Below are 27,286 nucleotides of genomic sequence, written 5' to 3'. Positions count from 1 at the left end.
AAGCGGCAGTGAGCGGGCGGAAGCGGAGGTCCGGGGCGCCATGAGGGGCGCCGGGAGCAGCGGTGCCCTCCGCGCCTGGGCCGGCCCGCTCCTGCTCCCGATGCCGGCCCGGCTGCCCCCGGCTCCTCGCAGAGGTGAGAGGCGCCGCAGCGCCGTGCTGCTGCCCCTCGGGGTGGGTGGCTGCCGGTGTCGGGTGAGCCCGGGCCGTGTGTGTGAGCGGCGCTGGGGCTGCGCAGGGCGCTGGCCGGACTCGGTGCGGGAGCGGCCGCGGGGCTGAGGCGCTGTGTGAGGGAGCGCTGAGCTCCTTCCCTCGGGGCTGGAGCGAGGGGTGAGTTCCGCGGGCGGGAGAGGCGTGCACGGGGCTGTCAGAGTGCTCGGGGCGGGAAGAGGTACCGGGGGGCGGAGGGCGTCACCCACAGGTGTCCCGGGTACGGGGCTGCGGAGTGGTTTCGCAGCTGCGGGCTGGGACACGAGCATCCAGTCGAGACTGCAGGAGTGGAACTGTGGGGCCAAGCGTGGCGAGCAGCCAGAAGTGTAATATCAGCTTTCTTGAGACTGTCTGTGCAATGTAGCTGTTCAACCCAATGAAAAAATCCACCCATGCGTTTAGAACATAAGAGCTGTGCGTTTAAAAGCTGGGACAGCTCCATAAAAACAATGTTCTTCAGTTGGTTTTCATTGCTCCAGGGGCAAGCAGCCTAGCCAGCCAGCTTGACAGCACCACTGCACCCAGGCTTCCCCACCTGCAGGGACTGTCCAGTGCCAGGCCATGGCTTGGGAAGTTCCTGTTCTGATCCCTAAGCCCAGGTCCTTGCCGCTGCAGCACCATCCTGGCAGCCCCTGAGCTCAGCCTGCACACCAAGGAATCCCAGGTGTGGCTGGAGGAGCTGCAGCTGAGCAGGCACTGGATGGCTTTGGTCCAAGTGCTTGTGGGGGAACCCATTTCTACAGTCAGAGATCCAGACTGGGGGCAGGGCCACAATGAGTTCCCAAAGCTGTAGCATGTATGTAGCATTTGTATGTAGCTCTATTATTGTCATTAATAATACAGTGCTGTGCCTGGTTTAGTTATAGCCAGATCTTTATAGTATTTTTAGGATAGCACATAACTTGAATTATCTAGTAGCAGCACAAAATTATAAATTCCCTGTTGTTTAAATGTTATAAAGCTTTTGAGTAAAGAACTGGATAAGACACAGAATTTGGTTAAGGCAGAGAGCCAGCAGTGCATATAGTTTCAAATAAAGAGATTAAGAAGTAACAGGACTGCTTAGATAACAAAGAATTAATCAGAGCAGAATCTGTAATATGTGAAACCACACAACATCAGGTGAAGAGAAACATATACTTGAAATAAAAGTAGGAGAAGCTGCTTGTGGGAGGGCACCTCATAACTAGAGTGGATCTTTAACTAATACCTGAGGTTAACTTTCCTGGTGAACCAAGAAATTCATTCATCATGAAAATAAGACTTGCATGTATCTTTTTTTTAAATTGTAGATTTATGTTCACACGAGCCACTGAATATGAGATATTTGGATTAGATATAAGGAAGAAATTCTTTACTGTGAGGGTGGTGAGCACTGGCAGAGGTTTCCCAGAGATGCTGTGGATGCCCCATCCCTGGAAGTGCTCAAGGCCAGGCTGGATGGGGCTTTGAACTGCCTGGTCTGGTGGAAGGTGTCCCTGCCCATGGCAGGGGTTTGGAACTAGTTGATCTTTAAGGTCCCTTCCAAACCAAACCATTCTGTGATTCTGTGGTAAAATAAAAGGCTGTTGGAATTATTTAAGTGATTATTAGCAATTATTTAAGTGATGTTTCCCAACTATTATAGAACAGTTGGCTGTGGGGGTTATTTGTGCTGTGTCAGGATGCTTGCCTGTTGCACAGCTACATGAACACACTTCAGACAGATCTGTAAGTCCTGTTTGGTGTAAATTCCCTGTGGAAAAGTGTTGATGATTTCTGGTGTGTGCTGTAACCCAGCTTTTTGTTGCAACATCCACACAGCTTTTCTGTGATGAAAGAAATTAAAATTAGTGTACTGTATGATAAGCCAGTCAAGGTAAGATGAAGTCATGTTTGGTTATTTCCAGGTTTTGCTGCCACATTCATTAGGAAGTCCTATGATGTCAGAAGAGTTGATATCACTCCCCTGGAGCAGAGGAAGGTGACCTTTGATACCCATGCTTTAGTGCAGGACCTGGAAGCCCATGGTAAGTGATACCAGATAAATAATTCAAAGGAAAACTTTGAATATTAAGTGGTGTAGCTTTGAGTGCTGTCAGTTTCCCCAGAGTGCCAGTACCCGGTGGTGTAGAATGTCTTGGCAGCTTCTTGAGGAGGCTGCTGAGGGAGAGGCACCTGATGGTGTGCCATGCAAGCAACTGGGACATTAGCTCTACCTCATTTGGAGCTGTAGGCAGGCTCCTGTGGTGCCTTCCAGCTGAGGAACACCACACAGGTAACAAATGTGAAGTAACAGTTAAAGACTTCTCTAGCAAAAATGAACTCTTCAAGAAACTCCTTCTACTAGCCTGCTAAGAGTAACTGAAGGATTTTTTCCCAATGAGAAGTATTTTCAGCAGCACAGTGCTGTGATACATTCTCAGTGCCCACTCTTCTGTTGTGAGGGAGACTGGCTGAAGTCAGGTACAGGCTCCATCCAGCCCTGGTGTAACACTCCAGGTAGACAAGTGTTTCAGCAGGGCAGATGGATGTCACACATCCCTTTGTACTTTCCAAGTTTCCACTTTGTCACCCTGGAGGTCTTTTAAATCAGTTGAGAGTTTTAGGAACCTTCAATGGAAATCTTTTCACAAGTTTCTGCAGTCCCTGAGCCACTATAAACTGATTACTATCCAGAGCATCCTTCCTTATGGAACTTCAGACATCTGCATGTTCTGTTTATGCAGAATCTGGCATCTGTGAGGTGAATTTGATGCCCACTCAGCTCTTCTGTGGGAAAGAGTGAACATTTAATCTCTCATGTCACTCATGATTATGCAAACTTCTGTCATATTGCCCCATCATTTTCCAAAGAGAAGAATCCTAGCTTGTTGCATTTTTCCTGAAGCAGTAGATTTTCCATATTTTTGATTATTCACAATGCCCTTCTGTTATTATTTTCTGCTTCTGTCACATTCCATTCCATTTCATGTTTTCAGGGAACAGTGCTGGCATTACTTGACAATTGAATGTCCTATGGATTTGCATAGTAAAGTAATGTTGTGTCTGTTGTGTTCTCTTCCGTTTCCTAGTAATTCAAAGGGTTTAGTTTGCATTATTCATCCCTGCTGAGCTTTGAGCTGATGTCTTCATCAGACTAGCAACTATCTTTTAAAATCCCAAGTGACAGTAGAAACTTTTACAGTCAGAGGTTAGGATTGTTTCCACTATTTGGGTTCAATAATAATAATAATATGGGTTAGTAGTTAAAGGACTTGCAGTAGTCTGCTAAGTAGGGTTTTTTTCATGCTTGTCAGACTTGACAGCCTGTTCTTCCCTACATCTCTCTAGAACTGCCTTTTAAAAACTGGCACTGTTCTTTTCCTGTCCATGGGAAACCACAGTAGGCTGTGAAATGTGACTTGTCCCAGGAACTGATTCAGCCATTTCTTCTTCAAGTTCCTTTAGAGCTTGTGGGGTGAAGTCTGGTGCCAGTTGTTATTCAGTTTAATTTGTTCTATAACTTCTACAAATACTTCTACCTCAGTCTGTAATAGTGTGTATAGGTAAAACTACAAAAGTAAGAGAGCCATTTTAGCTTTTCCCAAGCTTTAGGCAGTTTTCAGGCTTCAATCTCTTGCTTTTATATATTTTTCTTCATTTTCTAAACTTTCACGAAACAAAGTCATTTTTTGCTGTGGAGGAAGAGCAACAAAAGGAATTGGCAAGAGCTTAAGTAACCCTGAAAATTCAGAGAAACTGAAGCAATACTATCACACTTTGTAGTGGAAGGAAGCTGTCATAAAGCATGTGTAGCTTTTTTAGACCTGTAAACCAGTGGTGCACCTGGACAGTACCAGTATTTTAGAAGGGTGCAGTGGCATAGTCCTCTAAATAATGTGCCTTGAAAGCATTTTTCAATGTTAATTTAGCCCAGTTTATAAAATGGGGTAGTTGAAACACAACATATCAGTCAGATTGCTGGAAATAAATCTCTAAGGCAAAAGCGCTCAGCACTTGACCAGATCCAGCTAAAGTGAGAGCAGTTTTTCTTCCCCATTATTCACTACACATCACCTGTAACACTTCAAATTTACACCAAGTTACAGACAAGGTGTACTTTTTATCATTCAGAAAGCAAAAATCCCAGTTTGAGTTCATTCTGCAGGCAACGGATGCAGCAGTTTAAAAATCAGTCTTGCATGTGTTCCTATCTCTGCAGGACAGTTCCAATATATGCAATTACTTGTTATTATTCTATAGAGTGCATGCTTTGTAGCTCAAGGTAAGTTTGGTTTTAACAGAATTTGTGAAAGTTCGTTTTGAAGTAAAGTTTTGCTAAATTATTTTTATAGTGCATGAATGGCTGGATCTTGTATGAAGAAATTTGGTCTTTCTTTCAGCTGCATGTCTAGACTTTCAGTATATTAAAAGGTGCTGTGCTTCAGATTTTTGCAGCATTAAGTTTGTTTTTTCTAGCTGGAGTGGCAGTGCCTGGCTCCTGGCTCTCAGTTCCCAGTCATTGAGTGAATGTGTCGCTGTGGTTTGGTGTGACACTTGAGTGTCTCTTGCTCCTTATCCAGATTTTTAATACCACCTTCAATTGTGCCCTAGGCTTTGGGAAGGAGCAGGCACAGACCATCGTGTCGGCGTTGATCACCCTGTCCAGTGTCAGCTTAGACACCGTCTACAAGGATATGGTTACACAGGCCCAGCAGGTAAAAACTCCTCTGTGCTACAAAGGCTCGTGTGTGCATCTTTGAAACACAAGTGAGCAGCTCTCTCTAGTGCTATAAACACCTCACTGTGCCAGGTTTTCCTGTTTCACTCGGGATTTTAACAGAAGGTTTAGGCCCTGACCAGCTTCCACTGAAGTCTGACTACTTCATTGAACACAATGAAGATTTACAATTCCTGGGAAAACTTTGGTTGCATTTACACTGAGGAGATAATATGCCTCATACCATCTTAAAATATTCATTATCAATACTGACTACACTATAAAAACCAGTGTTTCTGCCTGATGCAATTCCATGAAAATTCTGTTTAGGATGCTTTGCATGTAATAGGATTTCCAAAAAGAAAGGTTTTCATTTTGATGAAAGAAAATCACAGACACAGAAGTTCTTGTTTTCTTCTGAGATTCAGAGGGGGAAAAAAAAAGTTAGACAACTTTTATTACAAGTAAATGCCAGTAAGATAAAAATCTTACTGTTAGGAGAAAGGCTCAGGAGTTGAAATAAAATAGCAATGAATGCTTAATTACATTAAGTAATTAAAGAAGAATAGCACATGATTTCAGTTTGCACAGCCTTCTGGAGCAATGATCAAAACCATCACTGTGCATCAGAGAATCACACAGCAATGTGTCTTTTTCCATGCTAAATAGTAGGGTAACTTCCATATGCTGGGTGAAGGAATATTGCTTTCAGCATTTTAAAATTCTGAGTTTCTTCTTCTATTTTCTGGTTTGGGTTTCTTCCTGTGTTTATATGTAGCGTTTGAATTCTGAACTTGTTAGTTCAAACCCCGGGAAGGCTTTTCTCAGTGCTTTTTAGCAGTGTTTCACTTCTGTCCATCAGACTTTGAAGCTTGCTGTATGATACTCATTGTCTTTGGCTTTCAATGAGTTTGTAGGCAAGAAATGGAGGTGCTTAGTAAGAGCTGGAGTCAGATCAACAATTAATGCTTCTGAGGCTACTGAATGTTCATTGAAAGTGGAAGAGACTGCAGGAGGGACCTGTAGTTTCAGGTCTACTTCATTTCATTGCTACTTGGACTAACACCTCTGGCCTTTTTGCTTAAGTTCAGACTTGGTGAATTAAAGTAACAGAAAAAGCACAAAACTCTTGAGTCTTTCAAATAAATTGCTGGTATTAAATTGTCTGTTTCTGTCACATTCTTGTTAGAGACTCCCCACTTTTGGGCTTCACAGTAGCTAATTTCATCGTTCAGACCTAAGCATTTTTTCTTTACTTGTCAGAAAGAGTGCACCTTAATCAATGGCATGTTTTATTTTTCAAAGGAAATAACTTTACAGCAGATAATGGCACATTTGGACTCCATTCGAAAAGATATGGTCATCCTGGAGAAAAGTGAATTTGCAAACTTGAGAACAGAGAATGAGGTACTAATACATATTTTCATTAAGCATTTTAATTGCAGTGTTTGTTGTGTTTTACCTGATGTAGAGTTTTGTGGAACAAAATATAAATGTAAAAGTAATTCTGTAACTGGAATTGAAGAATCTGTATGTTACAACTTCAGAGATCACATAAAAATATATTTCACTTGCTATGACCTGCTCAGATCTTCTGTAAAGGATTCTAAGATATGTACATTTTTTCAGCTTCTGTAATTTTATTTAAGGGTAACTGCTAGCTTCTAGCCATTAACCATATAGTGCACGTAGAGGAGTCAGCCATTGCTTTGCAATAGTTTCATTAATTTGGTGATTAAGACATATTTTGGTTTTACTTCATGGTATTTTGGTATTTTTCTGCTGTCTTTAGACTCAGAATAACAAGATCATCATTGTTACAAAATAAATCCTTTCTTTTGAACAAATTTCCCAGCAGATTATATATGCCATACATCTGAACACATTAGCTATTAGAACAAATTGCCCCATTGGGAGGAAAAATGGGGAAAGAATAACTCCATGGATGCGGTGATAACACATCACTGATCCATTTGGTTAAGTTTCCTGAATTTTTAAAAATCTTTTTTTTTCTCCTCTGCACTTAGAAAATGAAAATTGAATTAGATCAAGTTAAACAGCAGCTAATGGTAAGTAAACAGCAAGTACCTACACACTCCCATTAGGGAGAATAAGTAGCTATTTTCATAATCTTCATTTGTTTTAAAGACTGAGACCAGCAAAATCCGAGCTGACAGCAAGCTAGACATAAACCTGGAGAGGAGCAGGGTGACAGATATGGTGAGTTGGTCTGTGAGATGCCCTTATTAGCTTTGTGTTGTGTTTCTGTTGCTACAGCTGTGATTTATCTTTTATCCACAGTTTACAGATCAGGAGAGGAAGCTGATGGAAGCAACTACAGAGTTTCATAAAAAAGTAAGTATTGAACAAAGCAGGATGTAGATATGCATTGCATGTTCTGTAAACCCCAAACTTTGGTGAAAGCTAATAGGTTTGTGTGGTAAAGCAAAAGACCAGACTCCATCACTCAGGTCTGCTGCAGGTGTTTCTTGCCTGTGGGATTCACACTAAACTCCAGTCAGCAGAGGGAGGCATTCCAGCCTTGTCCCTCACTTCCCAAGTGCTGTCGCAGGCTGGCACAGCTGGGATGTGAGCTGTCATGCTTCCTTTTTCCCAACTGATGAGCTGTATCACAGGGATGGTGCAGGTGCCTACAGCCAAGCTATTCAAGGGCTGGAAGTCCTGAAGCTGCTAGACAACACCAAAGTCTAAGGGGCTGAAGAGGGACCATATCCCATCTTGAGCATATCTCCCATTTTTGCACTATGCCTTGGGAATGCTTAAACCTTTGTTTTTCAAAAATGGAGGAATACTGTTCTGTGTGCTCTGATACTGTTCTTTGGCTCTGATGTGCCAGTGTCTCCTTCAGGAGGCACAGGCACATCAGAGACAAAACTCTGTCATGAGGGCGGCGAGACAGTGGCACAGGTTGCCCAGAGAGGTAGTGGACTCCCCATCCATGGCAGTGTTCAAGGCCAGACTGGAATGGGGCTCTGAGTGACCTGGTCTAGTAGAAGATGTCCCTGCCCATGGCAGGGGGGTTGGAATGAGATGCTCTTTAAGGTCCCTCCCAACCCAAGCCAGTCTGTGATTCTATGATCATTGAAGTTTTCTCTTTTACTGTCTCTATCCCTTCAGCAATCTTTCCAGATTGTATGAAGCCAGTTTCTCTGTCTTCTAATGTCTCTTAGCAGTGATAGGTTGGAAATTTTTTTGTTTCTGGTAGCATGGTATTTTAGTTCAACTTTGTTAAATATATGCTGTCTTTTAATATTTCAGGATGCAAATACCAACAGTATTATCTCAGAAATCAGTAATAAAATTGACACTGAAATAGCTTCCTTAAAAACACTCATGGAATCAAATAAACTTGATACCATTCGCTATTTGGCAGGTATGTGACAGGCAAGGAGGTGAGTACTGGTACTGGGTTTGGCTGTATAAAATTCTGTTCAAGAGTAAATGCTATATGAGGTCAGCTGTAGCAGCAAGCAACTGGAATTGGGAGGAGGAGATCTCCCTCTCCCCCTCCAGTTGGAAATGTGACAGAGAACACAGAAGAGCTGGAAGGATGCCACCATGGGACTAGGATTGTGCCCAGAACTGAGATTAGGATGAATATAGACATGATTAAAAAAATTACAAGTCTAAATACCTTACCCAGTTTGACAGTACCTCTGCTTGCTGCAGCAGCTATTGATGTGATGGAGTTGCTGCAGAAGTTTTGGTGAAGCCGTTTACCTGAAGGTTTTCTGTCATTCAGGACTGGTCTGAGAGTGACCAGTTCTGCCTCCCACTGAGTCTTCACTGGCACACAGTTTCTGTGTGGCAGGACTTGTACTTTTCCCCTGAACAGATTTCTGCTTACTCAAAAACATAATTTGAGATTAGTCTTCTCAAATATTTACATAACCAGTGACGTTTTTATTGTGTAGGAGCTGGATAAAAAGAGTAATGCATTTTATTTGGAAGAATAAGTTGAAAGGCAAATGTAATTAGCTTTATTCTAACACTAATTGAAACAGCAGTGTAACAAATCCAAAAGACAACTTGTCAGGTTTCAGGAGTGCTGTCGTGTTGGACAACTCATTTTGCAGTTCATTGTCATTTTGGTTCCATGGGAAATCTGGGATGTCTAACATGAGCCTTGTGCAGCCAGCTCTCCTGCAGTGCAGTTTCCAGGAGCTGGGTGACAGTAGCACAAGCCCCTGTAGCCTGTGGTGCTCTGAGGCATCCAGCATAGTTGTTGGGATGTGTCCCTGGAAACGTGACTCCTCAGGCTGCTGCATTGGGCCTCCCATCTCAGCACTGCTGAGACAAGCCATTGGCTTCTGGAATTGTTCTGTCACACCTGCAGCAATCTGGGAGGGTTAGGAGGCTCTGCTCTACAGTTGTTAATTCCTCCATCTGTTTGCAGCTGATTTCTTCTGTGGATAAAGTGGTACAACAGCATTCAGCTAATTATCTCCTTTTTTTGTTGTTTGTTTTGTTTTTAACAGCCTCAGTGTTCACTTGCCTAGCAATAGCACTGGGGTTTTACAGGTTCTGGAAATAGATCTATATGGAATGACTGCACTCAATAGAGACAGAAAAGGCCACCCAGGCAACACCACTTTGACAATAACCTTGGCACCTTTTGCTTTTGATACTCTTACTGTATAATAAAAATGTTTTCTGAATATGTAACACTAAAGATCAAAATAATTGGGGGGAAGTAGCCAAATAGTATTATTTCATTGCCCCCTATTCAATACTGTATTTATTTCAAAGTATTTCTTATGCTATACCAGAAAGTTTCCTAATATCTTTTAGAATTGAATTTGTTTTTTTCTGGAAAATTCTCACTCTCAGCTGCTTTCAGAATGGATTTTATATACTCTAGAAATGGGAATACAATTCCCAAATTAGAGTTCCCAGTATGGGGATGCTAATACCAGACTTCAAACTACCTAGTCTGATCCAAGTAAATTATTCTTTAACATAGGAGGATTTTGCCTCCAGTCTGTTCCTCACTTTTTTGATGAATTAAAGCTTGTCCCTTTGGTTTTTTAATCTACATATGTAAAAATACACTCCAGGGCCTTTAGTAAAGAATCTTTTTTTTTTTCCTTGAAAACTGATTTACATTCATTCAAAATCTCATGTATAAAATGTCTCTATAGATTTTTGTTAGTATCTCCTGCAATTTCTGTAAGCCCAGAGGCCCAAAGAATAGGAAAACTCTGTCTTTGCCTTTCCAAGGGGAAATGCCTCCGCTCCTAGTAGCTGTGTGCAGCCATGGGGCAGATAAATGCTCTTAACTTCCCCCCTCAAGTAGTGCAGAGAATTTCCAAGAGACCTGCACGTTTTCTGGGCATAGCATCTGACTCTTAATACAGAAATGCTCAGAATCTCAGTGGTGCCAGGGTGGTGGTGGTGATCCTCCTCCCCTCCTGCAGGCGTTTTTGCAATCCCGCAGGACACACTGACCCTGACCCTCGTGACCACTCTGCCTTCTGCAAGGACTTGACTGTTCCTGTTGCAGAGTTACAGCACATGTGGATGCCTTCCAAAAGTGAAGCAGTTCCATCTTGTTGAGTACAAATGCATATGCTTGGTTTGATTCTTTCAGTATAATAATAATTTGTTTAAGTCTTTCTGGATTAACTTTGAAGTAAGAATAGGCCTTTTATGGGCTAAGGACTGTTGTAGTACTGAGTACTGGCAATTTTTTTTATTGCTGTTTTATTCTGTTTACAGTTGAACTTGCTGGTATTCTGCCAATTCTTATATTCTCTGCATTAAATTATTATCATCTTCATTCAAGAAAATAAAATTAATTTCTTATATTTGCTCTCTGGCTATCTGACAATTTCTGCATGAAAGGTTAGCACCAATGGGGATGCAGGAAATAGCTCATCTGGTGCAGCTTGTCACCACCATAATTTCACACACCCTGAACCAGGCTCTTGATGCAAAGCTGTTAAGTCAGCATGCCTCTCTGTCATGGTGTACACAAAACCATGGACTTTTATTAATCAGTATCCTTGAAATTCTCAGAGATGAAGTTTTCTTTGGTACTAAGGAGAGGATGGATCAGGATTGACACACTAAAATAAGTATTTTCTATGTCTCAAAATGAGGGTTCCAGAGGGAAAATAATTTCACAGTAGCACACAGCTGACAGAAAAGTTTTTATATGTGTAGTCATTTAATGGTTTTTAGGTATGGAGGAGAGGTCAGGGTTGCCATTTCTAACCACAAGCTACCCCATAACTTAGTAAACCCTTCAGCCCTGAGTTAGGCCCAGAGACCGACTGCTGCAGGTCAGCTGAAACCTCACAAAGGAGTGGCTTCCTGCCTTCTTTAGGAATGACTAAAGATGGAAATCAAGGGGCCTGGCACCTCTCTACAGCTGAGGAGTAATTCTCCCATCCACTATTCAGCTTCCACACTGAATATGCTAGGAGGTAATGTGCACTTTTGCCATCCTAAGGTGGCAATGCAAAATAGACCAGTGAATGGAGATACTTTCCTCAGAATTATAAAGGCCTGTGACTTTCCTGTTGTTAGGCCAGAGAACTAAAAACAGTTCAGTGTTTTTAAAAAGTAGAGACGCACAGCTCTTCTGTAGAGCTGAGCTGTGCAAACACTGTGCATTGTCTGGAATATTGCTTTTGTACCTCCAGTCTGCTGCCCCTCCTTGGAGGTTTGTTCCTCAGTGTAGTCGCACTCCTCCTGGGCTGCAGGCTGGCTGCTTCTTTATTTTCGTCTTTGCAAGACTTGGCCATTGTCTCAGCTTCCTGAAACAAAGAATACTGCAGCCATTAAACAGGAACCACTGGAAGGATGTGAAAATCCACATCTGGGAGTAACCACAGAATACTGTGTTCAGATTGAAGCTGAGGGCAGAGCACAGTCCTGGGGCGTGGGATGGCAGCACAGCAGTGTGAGACTTGAGGTCCCTTGGCTGTAGCAGTCACTCAGAAAGGCTGCTTGGTTAGAAGGGGAAAATTACCAAAACCAAAAACTGCCTAATGAAAAATATTGACAGAGAAATGTTTGCCTGGCATGGCAATCACAAGGCTGAGAAGCAGAAACATCCTTGAAAAAGTGCAGCTGGCCTCTCAGAAATACAACTGTGGCACCTAGCATTCAGAGCCTGAGATTCCACCAGAAGCACAAAAACCAAGGACTGCAGAGGCAATTGGCTGAAAAGGTGGAAAATAGTCTGGGAAATAAAAAATGCTCTGAAAGAATAGAAGCACCATCATCTATTGCCATCTGTTGTACAGGTGAAAAGTAAAAAAATTTCAATCATCATCACCTACTGGCTGCTTGCAGTGTTGGTGTCCTCTTTCCTCTTATGTCTCTATCTTATAAAAAGAGCTTAATTTTTAATTCAAAACAGAACCTCTGTCTGAGAACTCCTAGTGCTGCACGTAATGTTCCTTTCCCAAACAGACTGAATTCTCTCCATTAATTTTCTATGAGATCTTGGGCTCTCATTCAGTATGCCTGACTGACTCCAGACACTGTGACATGGATCAAGTCCCTGTTATTGAATTTGTCCTCCTCTGGGGGCCCATGGCAGCAATCTCTACAGCCGTGCAGGCTGGGCAGCCCTTCAGGTGGTGACACCACCTCTCCTGAAGCACCATTCGAGTCCCAGACACCAGGTCTGAGCCAAGGGCAGCTGCCAGTCACTGGATATGCAGTAGGGAAGCCCCACTCCTTAGGTGAACATTAAGATGAAGAACAGCAGTGCTTCTCTGCCAGGGTACAGAAACTGAGACCCTTTCACAGCACAGACACTGCCAAGGCCAGACAAGGGTCACCCTGCTCACTTCAGCGTCCCGAGGTGAAAGCTGTAGCACATTTTCTCTAGACTATGCCCTCTAACAGAGGGAACAAACACACAGAAGCAGCAGGCAGGGGCCTCTGCGCCCCGCCCGGGGAGCTGGTGTGGCACTCACCACGGAGGCGGTGCGGGTTTTGCCCCGGGCCTCTCGGAGCTGGTTTATCTCAGCACGGTAATCATCCAGCTGGCTCTCCAGCTTCTCCCGCCTGACTCGCTCATACTCCAGCTGCGCCTCCAGCTCCCTCACAGCCCTGCCAAAAGCAAGGGAGACAAGCAGAGCATGAAGTACGTCCAGCCCTGTCCCGGCTGCTCCACGTGGCGCAATGCCTTTGCCAGGGACCGGGTCAGTCACGCCGAAAGCAGCGCGGCGCGCCTCACGGCGGCTGCGCTCAGGCTCCGGAGCCCTGGGGACAGCGCCGAGCAGCAGCTGTCCCTCCTCGGCTGCCAGCCGTGCTCAGCGCCATGGCACCACGAGATGGAGCCGTCCGCCCGCACACCGAGCCCGGGCCGCGCTGCCTGTCACCCGGCCCGGCTCCAGCTGCGGGGGAGGGAGAAGCGCCCGAGCAGCCACGAAGTTATTATGAAACAGAGAAAAAGCACAAAGCCGGCTGCGTTCTGAAAAGGTCAGGGGCAGCCTTCTCAATCACATCTGGTGCTTCTACACCCTTCCTATTGATTGGCTTAGGCACGGATGAGAAATACTCAGATGACAGCTTGCATGACTGGCTTATACACAGTTGCACAAGATCTCTCTGGTCACACCCTCAAGGGCTCCTAAATTATTTGAGATTCCTGGAACTGTTTAGCTGACACATAATTCACACATAAACTGAGTCTCTGGAGTTGAGCTGGCTCTCTCATGTATCAGGATGAATTATCCCAGCTATAAGGATGGAAGATCAGTAAAAGGAAAGGAGACATATCTGCCCTATGCATTCAAACAGCACAGGAGGAAAGCTCTCAGCAAGACCTACCATGTTTCCATGTTTCCCTGTTTCCCAGAGTGAGGAATTCCTGACTCAGGCCCTTTTGAGCTACCAATCAGCCTTGCTGCCACTGCAAGAATGGCCTGTGCTCAGGGGACAGCTGACTTCTTCCATGCTTCCAATTAAAGAGACCCAGCTCCCAAACTGTGTGGCACACCCATGGTGACACTTTACTGCAACCAGCCCTGGTTAAAGCACTGTGAAGTGATTCACACCAGGCCTCTTACAGCCAAAAAACCTGGACTAAAGCAGAAATCTTCAAAATCTGCTACAGTAGCCTTCCCAAGTGGCAACTCCTGCTTTTCATCTCGCAAAATGGTGTTCTCATTAAGTGTTTTATCAATAATGAGGTTTTCTGGCCTATGATACAAGCACCTTGGGGTTTATCTACAGATAGGTACCCTGAGAAGGGTAGGCAGGTATTCTGACAAGCCCTATTTCTTTTCAAAAGAATAGTTTGAGTCTAGGGATGCTTTCTAGCCTTCACAGGTGGGAGAAACCCTTCAGAGAACCTCACAATTTTTCTGGTTTAGCCACACATGCCACAGAAAGCAACACCCCTGAAAGAGCCCCACAGAGCCTTCTAATAGACATTGTTAGTTTTTGAGCAGCTGCTCTATCCCACCATGAACTTTCCTGTCTGTTAGTAGCCAAGAGAGACTTTTCCATCATTAAAACCAGATTGCTCTGACCTTTCAACATGGGCATCAACACCTAAGCTGGTCACCCTCCTCTAAAACGAGGAGAGACACTTCTAGAAGTGATCAATCTCATCCTGAAGTACATGTCTAATTATGCCCTGGAAGTGCCTACACCTCTCCAAGAAGTTGACAAAGGAGCTCATAATAACTAACTTGGCCAGAGGTGTCTGTTACCAATTTTATACATATCAAGTTAAGCAAGATGGACTTTCAGCATAAGCTGAGTCAAAGAGTGACCTGGAACAAGAAGAAATCCTGACCTCAGTTTCCTGGCTCAGATATGGCTGTAAAACAAAGTACTTAATTGCAATCTGTGACACCTATTATCTGCTCCAGATCAACTGCTAAGTCTGCTGTCTTCTTGCTGGCATATAAGCCCCCCAGACAGTGACCAAATAAAGACAGTGGTTTGGGTTGGCCCGAACACATGATGGAGGTGGTTATCTACAGAGACTGAGAACAAAGGTAGCCAAATCGTTGACAGGCAGAGGTGGAGACAGGCCTGTCTTTGGAGGCTGCAGTATTGTTAAGTCTTTTCTTTGAAAGAAAGTCTTTCTTCAAAGACTTTTCTTTGAAATGTAGACAGTCTGTCCATCAAATCACCTGACCAACCTAACAGAACCATTTGATTTAATGGAGACATTGAGAATTATATCTTATGAACAATGCTTGGGCAAGTTTGCTGATAGTTTTTTTCCTGTGATCTGGATACAAGCTAATCCTTTCTTGAGCACAGAAACATATTGCCAATGAACAGAAAGGTTAGCAGGTCACATACTCTGCTGTATGTGCTCTTCCATCCAACCCATGCTAAGACTTTTGCCTATTTTCAGATTTCCTGAAGAGCATACATGTCTTTGGCATCCTCAGAGGAAACAAAACAGCGAGAAACTATCATACCTACTCCACACATCTGCAGAAAAACCTGAAGACTGAACAGATGATCTCACACAAGAATCATAGACCTATCAAGCACTTGTGTTGTGGGGCTGATCCTGGTGGTAGAAGTTTAGAAATGCCCAGACAAATTGCTGCAGTTCATTATTTTGGCCTGGTTGAAGTTGGTAAGTGGAGAAAACAGAATGGCCAAATGCAAATTTGCATGTAAATCAGCTTTAAAAAAGGATTTAAAATGGGCCCCACAGAGTTAAACATTAGCAAGGCAGAATGACCTTACTTCTCAACTTTCCTTTCTTCTTTTCTCATCTTCTTCTCCTCTTCAGTTACTCCCCCCAGCTGTCTGTAGTTGCTGTAGGCAATTTCTAGAAGTCTCTGAAGTTCTTTAATCTTGTGATAGGCCCTTACTGTAAGACAGTTCTCCAGGTAGGTTAAATGCAAGAAGACAGTCATGCTGAAATCCAATAGTCTGGAAAACAGTCTCACAAACATAAGAGCAGAAGTCACACTGCTCAGCAAACACTGAGCTACACCTGACACCCACACAGCAAGCAGATGTCAAAAACAAATAGCAATCCAACACTGTTGCACCAACATGGATTAAAATGGTGTGACAATTATGATCTGATTGCCTTCTATTTGCTTTCTAATATTCCACAATTTGTTTCAATGCTCAGTATTACAGATATCCTGTCAACCATCTCGTAACAAAAAGAGCAGTTGGCTGTGACTGTCCTAGTTAGGACTATTATGTCTTGATAACAAATTTTGCAAACAAGGAATGTTGGAAATAGAGTGCTTACCACGTGCATTCCTTTTCTCTGCTTTATCCAGGGTTAAATCTTCTTTGCTGTCTGTACTCCCTTCCACACCATGTGTTTCAAAAAACTTGATGTTGTTTGCATCTAGTTCTTCATCACTAGAGTTACTGTTTCCAGTTCTTGGTGTCAACAGTTCCACAGCTGCCAGATGGCCAAATCTGCACAGAGAACAGTTACAATCTGGAAAAACACATGTGGTAGAAACTCTCAAGCTTCCCATGTACCCATTTATCAGAGGGGTTTCAGAACTAAAGGAAGACTGGACACACACTACAATTACCTATCTACTTTTTTTAGTATTCTTATGGCACGAGCTCTGCCTCATGGAATCTTATGGCAATGGCTCCTACATCAGAGGCATCTCTTTCCTTTGCAGGGTTTCTTAACTGAATTTCATCAGAATCTGCATTATTTTTATTAATGCAAAAAAGCAGCTGGCCTCTGCTACTTCTCAGTTACTTTGTATAGCAAACTGTGAGCATAAGGGCACAAAACTGTCCTCTGGCAAATGAGCTAGTATTGGAAACAGGCAACTCCCAACGAAGGGAGAGGAATGACAAATTTTCTACAATGCATTCTACTTGTTCTAAAACACAGGAGCAGTAAATGAGATAAGAATTGGTTTTCCTTTCTCTGAGGTTCAGAGAATGTGAATCCCAGAAAATCCTTGGGAAGCTGTGCCTTGCTTTACTCTGTGAAATGTGACCACAAGCCAGTTTTCCTCTTTTGTGTCTGACCTCACTAAAAAGAAAATTAAATTAGGTGAAAATTAAAACCTTTTATGGTTACAATATTATAGCTACAATACAGCCTTGCTTATCACTCAGAGCTGGAATTCATGGGCTTGATCTGTTCTTTCTCCATCACTGAAAATCAGGATTAATTCCAACAAAGCTGATATGATATTGATACACAAATAGTAAGTAAATAAGTGTCAGAGCTACAGGATATGTACTGCTACCTCTTGGCTACATCCTTTGGAGTCTCTCCAGCGTCATTTGTAATGTCACAGTCAGCTCCCATTTCAACCAACCACTGTAAGCAATGGATATGCCCCTGTTCAGCAGCTAAGGGAAGGAAGACACAAGTCAATGATATACAACTGGAGTGTTTCAAACCTAAAATGTCCTCCTCTTGCCATTATTTGGCAAGTCAGAGATTGGGTTCACTAAGACACCACAAGGGAGATACTATTTCAAGAGGAGCCTCTGTGTCAAGATGCTGACAATCACTTGGGTACACAGAGTTTTGGGGCAGAGCATTGCACTGCAGTGTGGTTGGTGACTCTCTCTAGGTCTAGAAATGTATTGGCAGCTCTTGCTGATCACAAGCTAAACTAAACTTGCCCAGTCTCACGTACAGAGCACAAGACACACAAATAACTGCTGCCCTAGCTGAAAGGCCTGCGTGCCACAGTTTGGCAGCTAGGTGCTGTCACCTCTCCCTGGCTTTGGGCTCCCAGGGCTCAGACACAGCTGGTGCCCCAGCCTGGGGTGTGCGCTGCTGCCTCAGGAGAGACAAGCAGGGCTTTGTGCTGGAGCTAAAGGTACAGCATTTCTTGGGGCAGACACTCAAGGCAGCACCTCTCAGCAGCATCCTAATACAGCCCTACTCATATGATGTGCCATGGCCACTGCTCCCACCACGTGGTGCCAGGAACAATGTCTCACTTATGGAAGATGGCATTTGGCAGGACTAGATTAAACTGTACACTGATTTTCTCAAGGAAGAAAAAAATCCATTTCTTGACAGCACTCCCCAATGGATATTTTCTATATTTGTTTTCTTACTGAGATAAGGAAATGAAGTTACAACATCAGCATGGAAACACTGGGGGTGAAACAACTGTAGGTTAGCATAATTCCAAGAAAAGAAAGTGGGATTTTAAAATAGCTACGTATCAGTTATTTTAATAAGAACCTCAATTATGTTTTTAAACATTCTACTATATATCTAGTCAAAAAGAAATGTAGGAAATGTGTTAAAAGAATATTACAAAAATGCTTCCCTCTTTCTTTCATCTTTTGTTTCGTCTTTCAGATAATACTGTGAAACCCCAAACACAAAAGAACCATTTCTTCTGTAATGCCAGTAGTCCACTACATGCCAAAGTGTCAACCAGAAGTTTACCTTTCTTCACAGCATCCTACCAAATGACTTTGTTGTAGTTTTTACAACATATCCCCACCGTACTGATGTGTTCAGTAAATAAAGGCCAGGCCACAGTACAGATCATTCTTTTACTTAGCTAGCCACATGTTTCTAAAAGCCACATCTTGCCTGATTAAAAAAAAATCAAAACTATTTAGTTACATTAAATTAAGTGAAAATTAAAAACTTTTATAGCTAGAATACAGCCTTGCTTATCACTCAAAGCTGGAATTCATGTGCTTGTGCTTTTCCTGCTGAAAATCAGGATTAATTCCAACCTGACATGATATCGATATACGAGTAGTAAATAAATGTCAGAGCTACTTAGTTTTCAGTTTAGATGCTGATTTCTCTTCATTGTAAGCTCTTTTTCCTTGACTTGAGCTTGGTTATATTGTTTTTAAAATTACCCACACACACATACATTACAAAATACGGGGTTTGGGGTTGCCTTTCCAAGCCCTCAAGAAATGAGATGCTGGTTTTCATTGAGTTTTTCCGATAAGCAGCCACTTGAAAAACAAAGTATAAGAATCAGCAACAAAGAGTAACAAGCTGAAGCATAGATCATATTTACTGACCTTTGTGCAGGAGAGTGGATCCCTTATCGTCCTGCTCATTAATGTTGATTACTCCACTTCTCACTAGGCTTCTAACCACTAACAAGTCCCCACTGAACGCAGCATCATGAGCTGGGAAAGCTAAAACTGAAAATGAAAGGCACATGTTTCCAAGCAGATGCCAGCAGTTCTACTGAACATGCTGGTATTTGTCTCACAGCAAATTATGTATGAACACTTCAGAGGTAGCAAGGATAATGCTCCTCAGTCAGCTGAAATGCAGCTGTGTAACCAGCAGTGCTCACCAGACACTTGACTAAACATGTCTTAGTTATGGCTACAGGCACCTCCTACAGTTAAGAGATTAATTTCACAGACCTGAAATAACAAGTAGACCTTTGTGTACTTCTGCAGAATTACACATAATGCTTTTTTTAAGTGTATCTTGACCATACTCACCTTCCTGTGTCTCTGGACGTTCCTCCTCTTTTTCCACATCATCGATATATTGCAGAATATTGTCTTTGTAGAACCGTTCAGCCAAGTCCCTTGGAGTCTCTCCATGATCATTCCTGGCTTTCAGAGTCTGTGTAACACTGGCCATTTTCCTGAGCAAGAACTTAAAGCAATGCAAGTGTCCTTCCACTGCTGCCAGGTGTGCTACAGCACAAATGAAACAAAGGGTGCTAGAGCTGAGCCCTGCTGCCCACTGAGGAAGCAATGCTCCCACCACTGCTCAGGGCTGGCTCATCTAGCAGCACTGAGCCATCCAACACTGCACAGGGGGAAGAAAAGCCTCAGCTCAACTGCAGATGTTCAGCTCCCACCCAGGACAGAGTTCAGCTCTAGGCAAAGGAGGTAAAGCTGCCAAGGATGGGATCTGCAGAGATGATTCCCTGGTGGAGCTGACTGCAGGAGACAGAACAGACTCCCAGCAGAGCACCAAATCCTAGCTCAGAGAGTGCACTGCTGGGCCTCACCTCCCCAGGAACACAGATCCCACTGACCCTGCTGTCCCAGGGATACTCCTCACAGGGGACAGCAAGCAGTGTCCTTGATTAGGAGCTGAGGCCATTTCTGCTTTAGCCTCTACTGTGCCACCACAAAAAAGTTCAACACACCCTCGGTTACCTTACACATGAAATGAGGACAGTGATAGGGGCTTCACTGGACAAAATATTGGAAGGTACATTCCTCACCTGACCTTTAGGCTATGCAGAAGTTTACTTACTTAATATTACTACAGTGCTGGGCCTACAACAAAGTAAGAGGTACCAAACACATGCTGACTCATTTGACATAAGTAATATCCTCTAATCCCATTAAAGAGAAGAACTTGCCAAATAAATGCTTATTATGATCTCTCACTCCATGAAAATGCTCTGAAACAGCTGGCTGATGTTCTAAAGGCAAAAGTATTAGTTTGTCTCCAGATAAGAATCTCACCATCTTCATAATCAACAAACAATGGGCCCAGGATCCAAAAAACCCATGTCAATTCATTTTTGGCACATACAAGTTCTCTATAGCAAACCAAACCATCCACAGCTTTCCAGACCATAATTGCTCTAAAAGGCTATGGACAATGGTTTTACAGCAAGATGACAATACCTCTGTACAGATGATAGTTTAAAATCTGAGCTTCACTGAAATAAGGGCAGTTTTTGCCATTGTCTGAATTTTAGTCAGTGAGTTAGGTTCTCAGGGAGAAGGAAAAAGAAGGGTACCATGCTTAAGGTAAGTCAGCTAGTGAAAAACTGACTCAACCTTTACAAATCCGTTTTCAGATACCTGAAACCTGTTGGTATCCCAATTTCTCTGTGTTTCATCTTGTCTTTTTATAAAATCAGACTAAAAATATTCACTCTTCTCAAAGCCACCAGTCAAAAAATTGTGTCTGTGAAAAATATTTAGAATAGGTTTGACTAGTGAGCAATAAAAGAAGCATGGAAGTGGCCCAAAAATGAATAGAGAGAAAGCAAATTGAAATGTTCAGTTAATAAGCACAGCCCATTCTGTACATTGAATGAGCCACAGAATTTTTTTTTTCTTCCAAAATATTGGCAAGGAAATATAGTTAGACCCCTTGCTGTAACATACATATATAAAAGATGCAGCCAGGTTCTAAGTTTCAGGTGCCTGGCACTGCAACCTCAAAAAATTTCTTCCAGTATTCTCTTAGGAAAAATTATTGCAGAGTTCAGCTAATCTTGAAGCTGAAGCATGTAAAGATAATTTAAGTTCACTTCTGTTACACAAGCAGACAACAAGTTGGTTTGCACAGTACTTCTACGAATCTGTTACTAGCCTTGTTCCAAAATATCCTCTTTCCTTTGGAAGATAATATGATCAAATGAAACACATCAAAGGTAGGAAGATCAAGCTTCTGTAGATGCCAAAACACAACAAAAGTAGTTTTCTACTAACCATTTTATATAGAGCATTTAAGTAGAACTGTGCTGACATCTGCTTTCTCTCCACAGAAGTCTGTTATCAGGGAAGTGTTCCCAAATGCAAATAAAGCTGCCTTCCATGCTGCCCCCAGGGTGCCGCACATCATGACCCCTTATTGCTAATGCACCAGATGTCCTGCTGGGATGCAGCAGCCTCACATCCTTTAACAAGCCCCAGGTTTGTAAAACACACCATGGCTATGTTTCCTAGGTTAGTAGTCCTTACTAGAAGGTAAAAGATTTTAAGAGGGGATTTATAAAGATAACTCTGTACAAGTTATAGAGAAAAACATATGCTCTTTGGAACAAATAATGTGTCAAACCATAAGAAGGAAAATGCTAAAATGAAAAGGATGCAAGGGGAATTCAAGACAGGAACAATACCATTGAGCTTACAAAGGATATTCAGGCAGTGGTATGTTAGGGAGAGGGATACTGCATAAAATACAAAAAGCAAGGAACAATCACTGGCAAATTTTTGTGTTGAAGTGAATGCACTGATAATTATGAAAATAAATTACAGATAATCCAGAAAAAGCAGTATTCCAGAAATCAAGATGAAGAAATCACAGGAAAATGAAAACAACTGTTTCACAAAATCAGTTAAGAAACAGTGGGATACAAAAACTTGCATGCCAACACACCAGAACCTCATCACACTGGCACCAAGTCAAAAGTAGCACATAGCAGCTGAAACTGCCTCCCCCTCCACCTATCCTTCTCCTGCGACCTCCACTGGCACACAAGCTCCATCACACACACAGGAGATGCTGCTCACCTGCTCCCAATCAGGCTCAGCCTGCTCCACATCCCAGCATTTGTGAGCTCTCATCCTTGCTAGCAGCAGCAGGAAGTGAATGGGATACTGTCACCAACAGTAACACTTTGGAAAAAATGGGCTATCTATGTGGATTGCATGGAATCAAATAGCAAATGCTGCTGCTGTGCATTAGTTATAATTTGCTCAACCATCACATTTCACAACAACTGTAAACCAAAGGTTTAAAACCATATGATTTATCCTGATATACCTGGAAGGTTTCCATTGTTATCCACATCATCTACACACGCTCCCCATCGAACAAGAAGCTGCAAACACCCCAAGCGACCGTGAAAAGCAGCATAATGAACAGGTTTCCAGTCATTCCTGTCTGAAACATTTACATCCTAAAATGAAAGTAGCAGGTTAATTCATTCACTTCTGAGTCCTAGGACACAAGACAAATTTTATATATGGAAATCCGCTGTTCACTGTGTTAAATTATTTAAATCAAACCAAATAACGTTTTTCAAAGTTCATGCATTATACGCAGTTCCAGTTTCACAGGTACTGTTCACAGGTTCTTGCTTTTACTTAATACACTTAGAAAAGGTGCATTTTTAGACATGTTTTTATCATCATAGTGATCTGCATTGGTCATTATTCCTTAAATATGCATCTGGACTAATTTTTCCTTTTTTTATGCCTCCTTTACTATAGAAGATTTTTAGAACTGGGAAAAATTACCATCACCCCAGTACCTGATGTTCATTTAATGACATCCTCAGCAGAAGGTGATTTACTCACATTATTGATTCTCGCTGCATTTTTAGAGCATGTCCCTAAATGTATATCACAATCTAAAAAACCGGAAATTCACGCACGGGATAAATTCCCCCCCAGTAATTAATCTCCAGCCCTAAGTCTCGGCTCGAGCTCGGGAGAGTTGAGCCTGGGAGAGCTGCCGGGCTGAGGCAGGGCAGCAGCCTGCCGGCAGCAGTCTCACCGCCCCGGTGCGCAGCAGGCTCTGCAGCGTGTACGAGTGCCCGTGGGCCGCAGCCAGGTGCGAGGCCGTGCAGCCGCGCTCGTCCCGAGCTGCCGCGTCCGCTCCGCTCACTAACAGCGCCTGAAAGAAACGCAAGGCACACGTGCATTTCACAAGCTGAAAAAGCAAACATTTCCTGGAAGGATAGTGCATGATGACCAGCAGGATAACTCCCGGCTGACCTCAGGGGTCTGGTATTGCACAAAACAGATCTGTTTGCGCAGACAGCGCAAATGAGTGCTCTGCTCTGAAAATGGCTAACTTAATTTGACATGTCAAGACATCAAATGAGCTACTCATAGCTCCCTGAGGGGCTCCCTCAGGGATCTTCATAATGAATTTGTCCAGTGCTGTTATGTTTGCCCAATTATCCCCTCATTAAAAAAACCCCCAAACAATATTTAAGGCAGCAACAATTTTAATTGAATAGTTTAGAAAATATATAAATAAGGGATAATTTGGTTCCAATAATAGCACATAAGCAAAAACAACCGCGGGGTACAGAGGGCAGGGTTCAATGACCCGTGCCACCTCACGTACAAGCTTGCCAGGTGAAAGTCACCCCTTATATGCCATGTATCAATACCATCTCCTCCCATTTTTGGTTCGTCACTTTTCTGTCTCCGCCCTCATTACCACCCTTATCACGCATGCGCCACCACTCGGTTTGGTGGTTGTACAAGTCTTTGGGGGTCGTCACTGATGAAGGCCCTGTAGTCTTCTTCGTTGTCCTTTAATTCACCTCTGGGTTACACATGCGCACCAAGCCAGTACAATGTAAGCCACGACTAACGTATCACTGCATCTACATATCAAGGCAATAAATCCCTTATAATTAGCATTTTCTGGGACCGAACCAGGTTCTTGGTCATTTTTAGCAATTATATCTTCAGCTTCTTTCCTGTGGTCCTTGAAAACATCTGGGAAGGGGGGGGTGGAGCCCCTCCTCTCCCTCTCTTCTTTGGCATGACAACTTTTTAACTATTTATTATTCTTAAATATTAATTACTGTATCAATACCAATTACTGTTTCAATTTTTATCAGCGCGAATCGCACCTATTTATCACAGTGCTAAGGCCTGCCCTAGTAACCTTTGCCTGAGAGGGAGTGTTGGCAGTACCTGCATGCAGGCGTCCTGCCCGCGGATGGCCGCCAGGTGAGCCGCAGTCCAGCCTCTCGCCGTCACACGTGCGGGGTCAGCGCCGTGCCAGAGCAGCCACTGCAGGCACTGCTCAACAAACCAAAGGCTTCTCTTAACTGCTCCCATCGAGACTCTGAGGCACGTTTCGATAGAACCCATCCATCACAGCTACCTTTCAAAACAGTGCTGGAATACTTCCTTATGGAAATAGGAGATCCCAGAGCATGCCTTAAACAGGTATTTGTGCTTTAGGAAGTTATGGGCAAGTTATACTCTCCAGGTTCCACCCAAGGGTACAAAATGTGCAAATAACCCACTAAATCAGATCCTAGCATTAATGTTGCAGTTTGACTTTATCATTTTACTCTTCCAGTTTTAAAATGTAATCTGTGAGAGTATTCTTATGGCATGAAGGAAAAGCATTGGAAAAAACAATGCAAACATGCTCACATGAATTCCAGCTAAAATTACTGGCAGGAAAAAGATCACATACTAAATTTAAAGCCTCATTTAATTTATTAGGCTTCTTAGGCATATGTAATCCCATATCTCTTCTCATCCTTCCATAGCCTAGTTTTATTTTATTCATCTTTTTCCAGCAGATATCACTGCTTGCAATGGAAAGCTTTATGAACTATTCAAAGACAGCTAGAGGAACAGTTAGAACTTTTTATTATATATTATTATGATTTATTATCTTCTTTCAGGCCATCTTACAGCTTCCTCCACTATTTCTGCCAAGGAGCTCAGTGACAAACAGATGACAGATAATTCAATAAAGTTTAACAGACTGATTGCAAAGTAGGAGAGTCCAATGAAAAATGGCAGAACTTAGAGAGGCAGAAAGGGAAGGTAAGCAATCTGGCTTTGGGGCTGACATTAGCATTTTCTTGACAGTGTCTCTACATTCCAGAAGCAGCTCTGCACTTAGCAATTCTTGAGTCTAGCAAAAACTTCATGCTTTTTCTTTTGGGACATGAATGGCCTTGCTGCTTCAAGTTTAGACTGCCATGGACAATGAACAAGGAGGCTGCAAGAAGAAGGAGAATGTTGTGCTGAACACAGCAGTTCAGTCCTTCTGGAAGTTTAAAATATTGATGCAATCACTTGCTGATTTCTCTACCATTATTCAACATTTTCATTTATTAAAATAAAGTGTATTAGGACTGCTTCTATGGAGAATGATGGATGGGGCACTGGTAAGCACAATGAGTATATTTTTTCATGTCACTTCTCACCTGTTTCAGTTAGCTTTAGAACATTTTACACATCCTACAGGGTTTTCCAGGTGTCTCAAGAGAAGGAGAAAATGCAATAAAGACAAAAGAAGGTCATGAGTCTGAAAGGGAGGCTATAAGGCAGATTTTACTCAAAATAAGAAACACAACAATTTTGTAAAATACGGCAAAGTTGATTAAGTAAATTGGCTGGGTCTTCAGAAAGAAAAAAATAAAATCCAAAATCCTGTACTCCTGCCTTTCGTGATTATATTTAATAAGAAAAACAGGCAGAGATTATTGATTCAGTCTGATCAAAGCAATGTTGTGTTCAGCCTCTCCCAAAGAAGGAAATAGGGACTATAGCTATGCCTGTACACTAAGGTAATGCTTTACCTCCAGACTTCCCGAGTGGGCAGCACACTGCAAGGGTGTGAATTTGTGAACCACATCCACCTCATTAATGCTGGCTCCACTTTTTATCATCGATGCAAGCTGTTCTACATCCCCAGCTTTCACTGCTTCATGCACACTAGTGTAATTTTCCTTCTTCTTGACAACTAGTGAGGAGAAATGAAAGGGCATTAGTCCACTGCTTAAATCAGCAACATTTAAGAGGTAGAGAATGTGTGATGAATCAAAAAAAATACCAGATTTGACATTCATGGCACAGAATCAAACTCTAAATGTAGAGGCAGTAGTATAAAAGAAAAAAAATCTTCTGTCACCAGGCCATGGTGTCAAATGACCTGTGTTCTCCCTTTAGGCCTTTCCACTGATTAACTACAAGACTGGAAACAATGAGAATTACATATCCAAACCCCTTGCAACATCTTGGTACCTTGACAAAACTTGTAAACAGAAATATGAGATGTAAGTAGATCTAATGGCCAAGGGGGCTAACTTCAGATAGCCAAACATGAAAGGAACCTAAACCAATTAGTATTCACCTTCTGCAGTAGTCATCATTCCAGTACCAAAATGCACCAACACACTGATTACATTTCACACTTCTGGAAGTCCTGAAGAATTGGGCTACTGTTTAGCAAGGCAAGAAAACATAAAACTGAAGGTCTCAAGGTATTAGTGACTCAGTTTCTGTGCCTGTGGAGAAGAAATGGTAGTGGCAGTTAACACTGTTACACAATTCAAGGTAAAAAAATAATAAAAACTATAAAAGAGATATTGTATGTGTTTGTCATATTTGAAAAAAAGCACTAGATATAATTAAAAACATCCTCTGCAGTTTACTAATGCCTATTTTCATGTAATCTGTAGTGTGATAGTAGAGCTTGGGCAGATTTGGGGTTGCCACAGAGAGGAGGGGGGGAGTGAAGCTCCAGCACTCCAGCCTGACAGTAACACACGCTGTGTGTGCTGTGACACACCGCTGGATCCTGTGTCTCAGCCCACCTCCACCTCCCCAGCGTGGCAGGCTGCATCACTGCCCTGCACAAAGCCCAGAAAACTTCAGAACCAGGACTCCATCCTGCAAAACACTGTACAAACAAACAGCAGCAGCACAGAAATACAGAATAATTCCAGCGGGAAGGGGCCTCAAGAGGACATCTAGTTCATGTTTTGAGGTTTGAATTGTTTGGGTTATTCTGAAGAACAGTTTCACCAGACATAATTTTCCCCCAAGGAAGAAATTGCTCATTATACCAAGCGAGGGTTACAGACTTCAGCCGAATTACACAACTGGCTGATTACACTGCTCGGCAAAGTTCTAATGTGTTTACCGTACAGCAAGTTCAAGGCAACTTTTATTTTTTTTCCCGTTAACCCAGAGGAAAAGCAAACAACAAGGCCCACCAGCAGAAA

At 42.7% G+C, this 27,286-nt stretch overlaps 2 protein-coding genes across 2 annotated transcripts; one reads left to right on the top strand and one right to left on the bottom strand.

The window, feature by feature from the left end:
• The first annotated feature begins 22 nt into the window (after positions 1-22).
• On the top strand, positions 23-10,354 carry CCDC90B (coiled-coil domain containing 90B). Its single transcript, XM_054270080.1, has 9 exons — positions 23-134; positions 2,098-2,217; positions 4,784-4,887; positions 6,195-6,296; positions 6,917-6,958; positions 7,038-7,109; positions 7,191-7,244; positions 8,169-8,283; positions 9,389-10,354. The coding sequence occupies exons 1-9, from the start codon at positions 41-43 to the stop codon at positions 9,442-9,444; spliced, it is 759 nt and encodes a 252-aa protein (XP_054126055.1). The 5' UTR covers positions 23-40; the 3' UTR covers positions 9,445-10,354.
• ANKRD42 (ankyrin repeat domain 42) lies at positions 8,288-26,431 on the bottom strand. The gene is made up of 13 exons (XM_054270079.1): positions 26,413-26,431; positions 25,859-26,022; positions 24,225-24,332; positions 23,065-23,184; positions 22,330-22,465; positions 19,305-19,505; positions 18,867-18,992; positions 17,096-17,201; positions 16,117-16,292; positions 15,594-15,720; positions 12,845-12,980; positions 11,552-11,671; positions 8,288-9,316 (listed from the first exon to the last, which is right to left on the bottom strand). Exons 1-13 carry the CDS (start codon positions 26,429-26,431, stop codon positions 9,284-9,286), a joined length of 1,572 nt encoding a protein of 523 aa, XP_054126054.1. The 3' UTR covers positions 8,288-9,283.
• Positions 26,432-27,286: the final 855 nt, after the last annotated feature.

The sequence above is a fragment of the Melozone crissalis genome, unplaced genomic scaffold, assembly GCF_028551555.1.
Source record: "Melozone crissalis strain CALT ecotype California unplaced genomic scaffold, PUWL_Pcris_2 ptg000008l_1, whole genome shotgun sequence".
NCBI classification, from domain to species: domain Eukaryota; kingdom Metazoa; phylum Chordata; class Aves; order Passeriformes; family Passerellidae; genus Melozone; species Melozone crissalis.
This window is presented reverse-complemented; position numbering and strand designations above follow the sequence as displayed.

What these genes read in the sequence shown, in the direction of transcription:
- CCDC90B (XM_054270080.1), top strand. Translation starts at nt 41, where the DNA reads ATGAGGGGCGCCGGGAGCAGCGGTGCCCTCCGCGCCTGGGCCGGCCCG. An exon ending in TGGTTACACAGGCCCAGCAG is followed by an intron (nt 4,888 to 6,194) that starts GTAAAAACTCCT and finishes TATTTTTCAAAG; the next exon opens with GAAATAACTTTACAGCAGAT. An exon ending in ACTTGAGAACAGAGAATGAG is followed by an intron (nt 6,297 to 6,916) that starts GTACTAATACAT and finishes CTCTGCACTTAG; the next exon opens with AAAATGAAAATTGAATTAGA.
- ANKRD42 (XM_054270079.1), bottom strand. An exon ending in AAACCCGCACCGCCTCCGTG is followed by an intron (nt 11,672 to 12,844) that starts GTGAGTGCCACA and finishes TCTTTGTTTCAG; the next exon opens with GAAGCTGAGACAATGGCCAA. An exon ending in GGAGGGGCAGCAGACTGGAG is followed by an intron (nt 9,317 to 11,551) that starts GTACAAAAGCAA and finishes CTTTATCCACAG; the next exon opens with AAGAAATCAGCTGCAAACAG.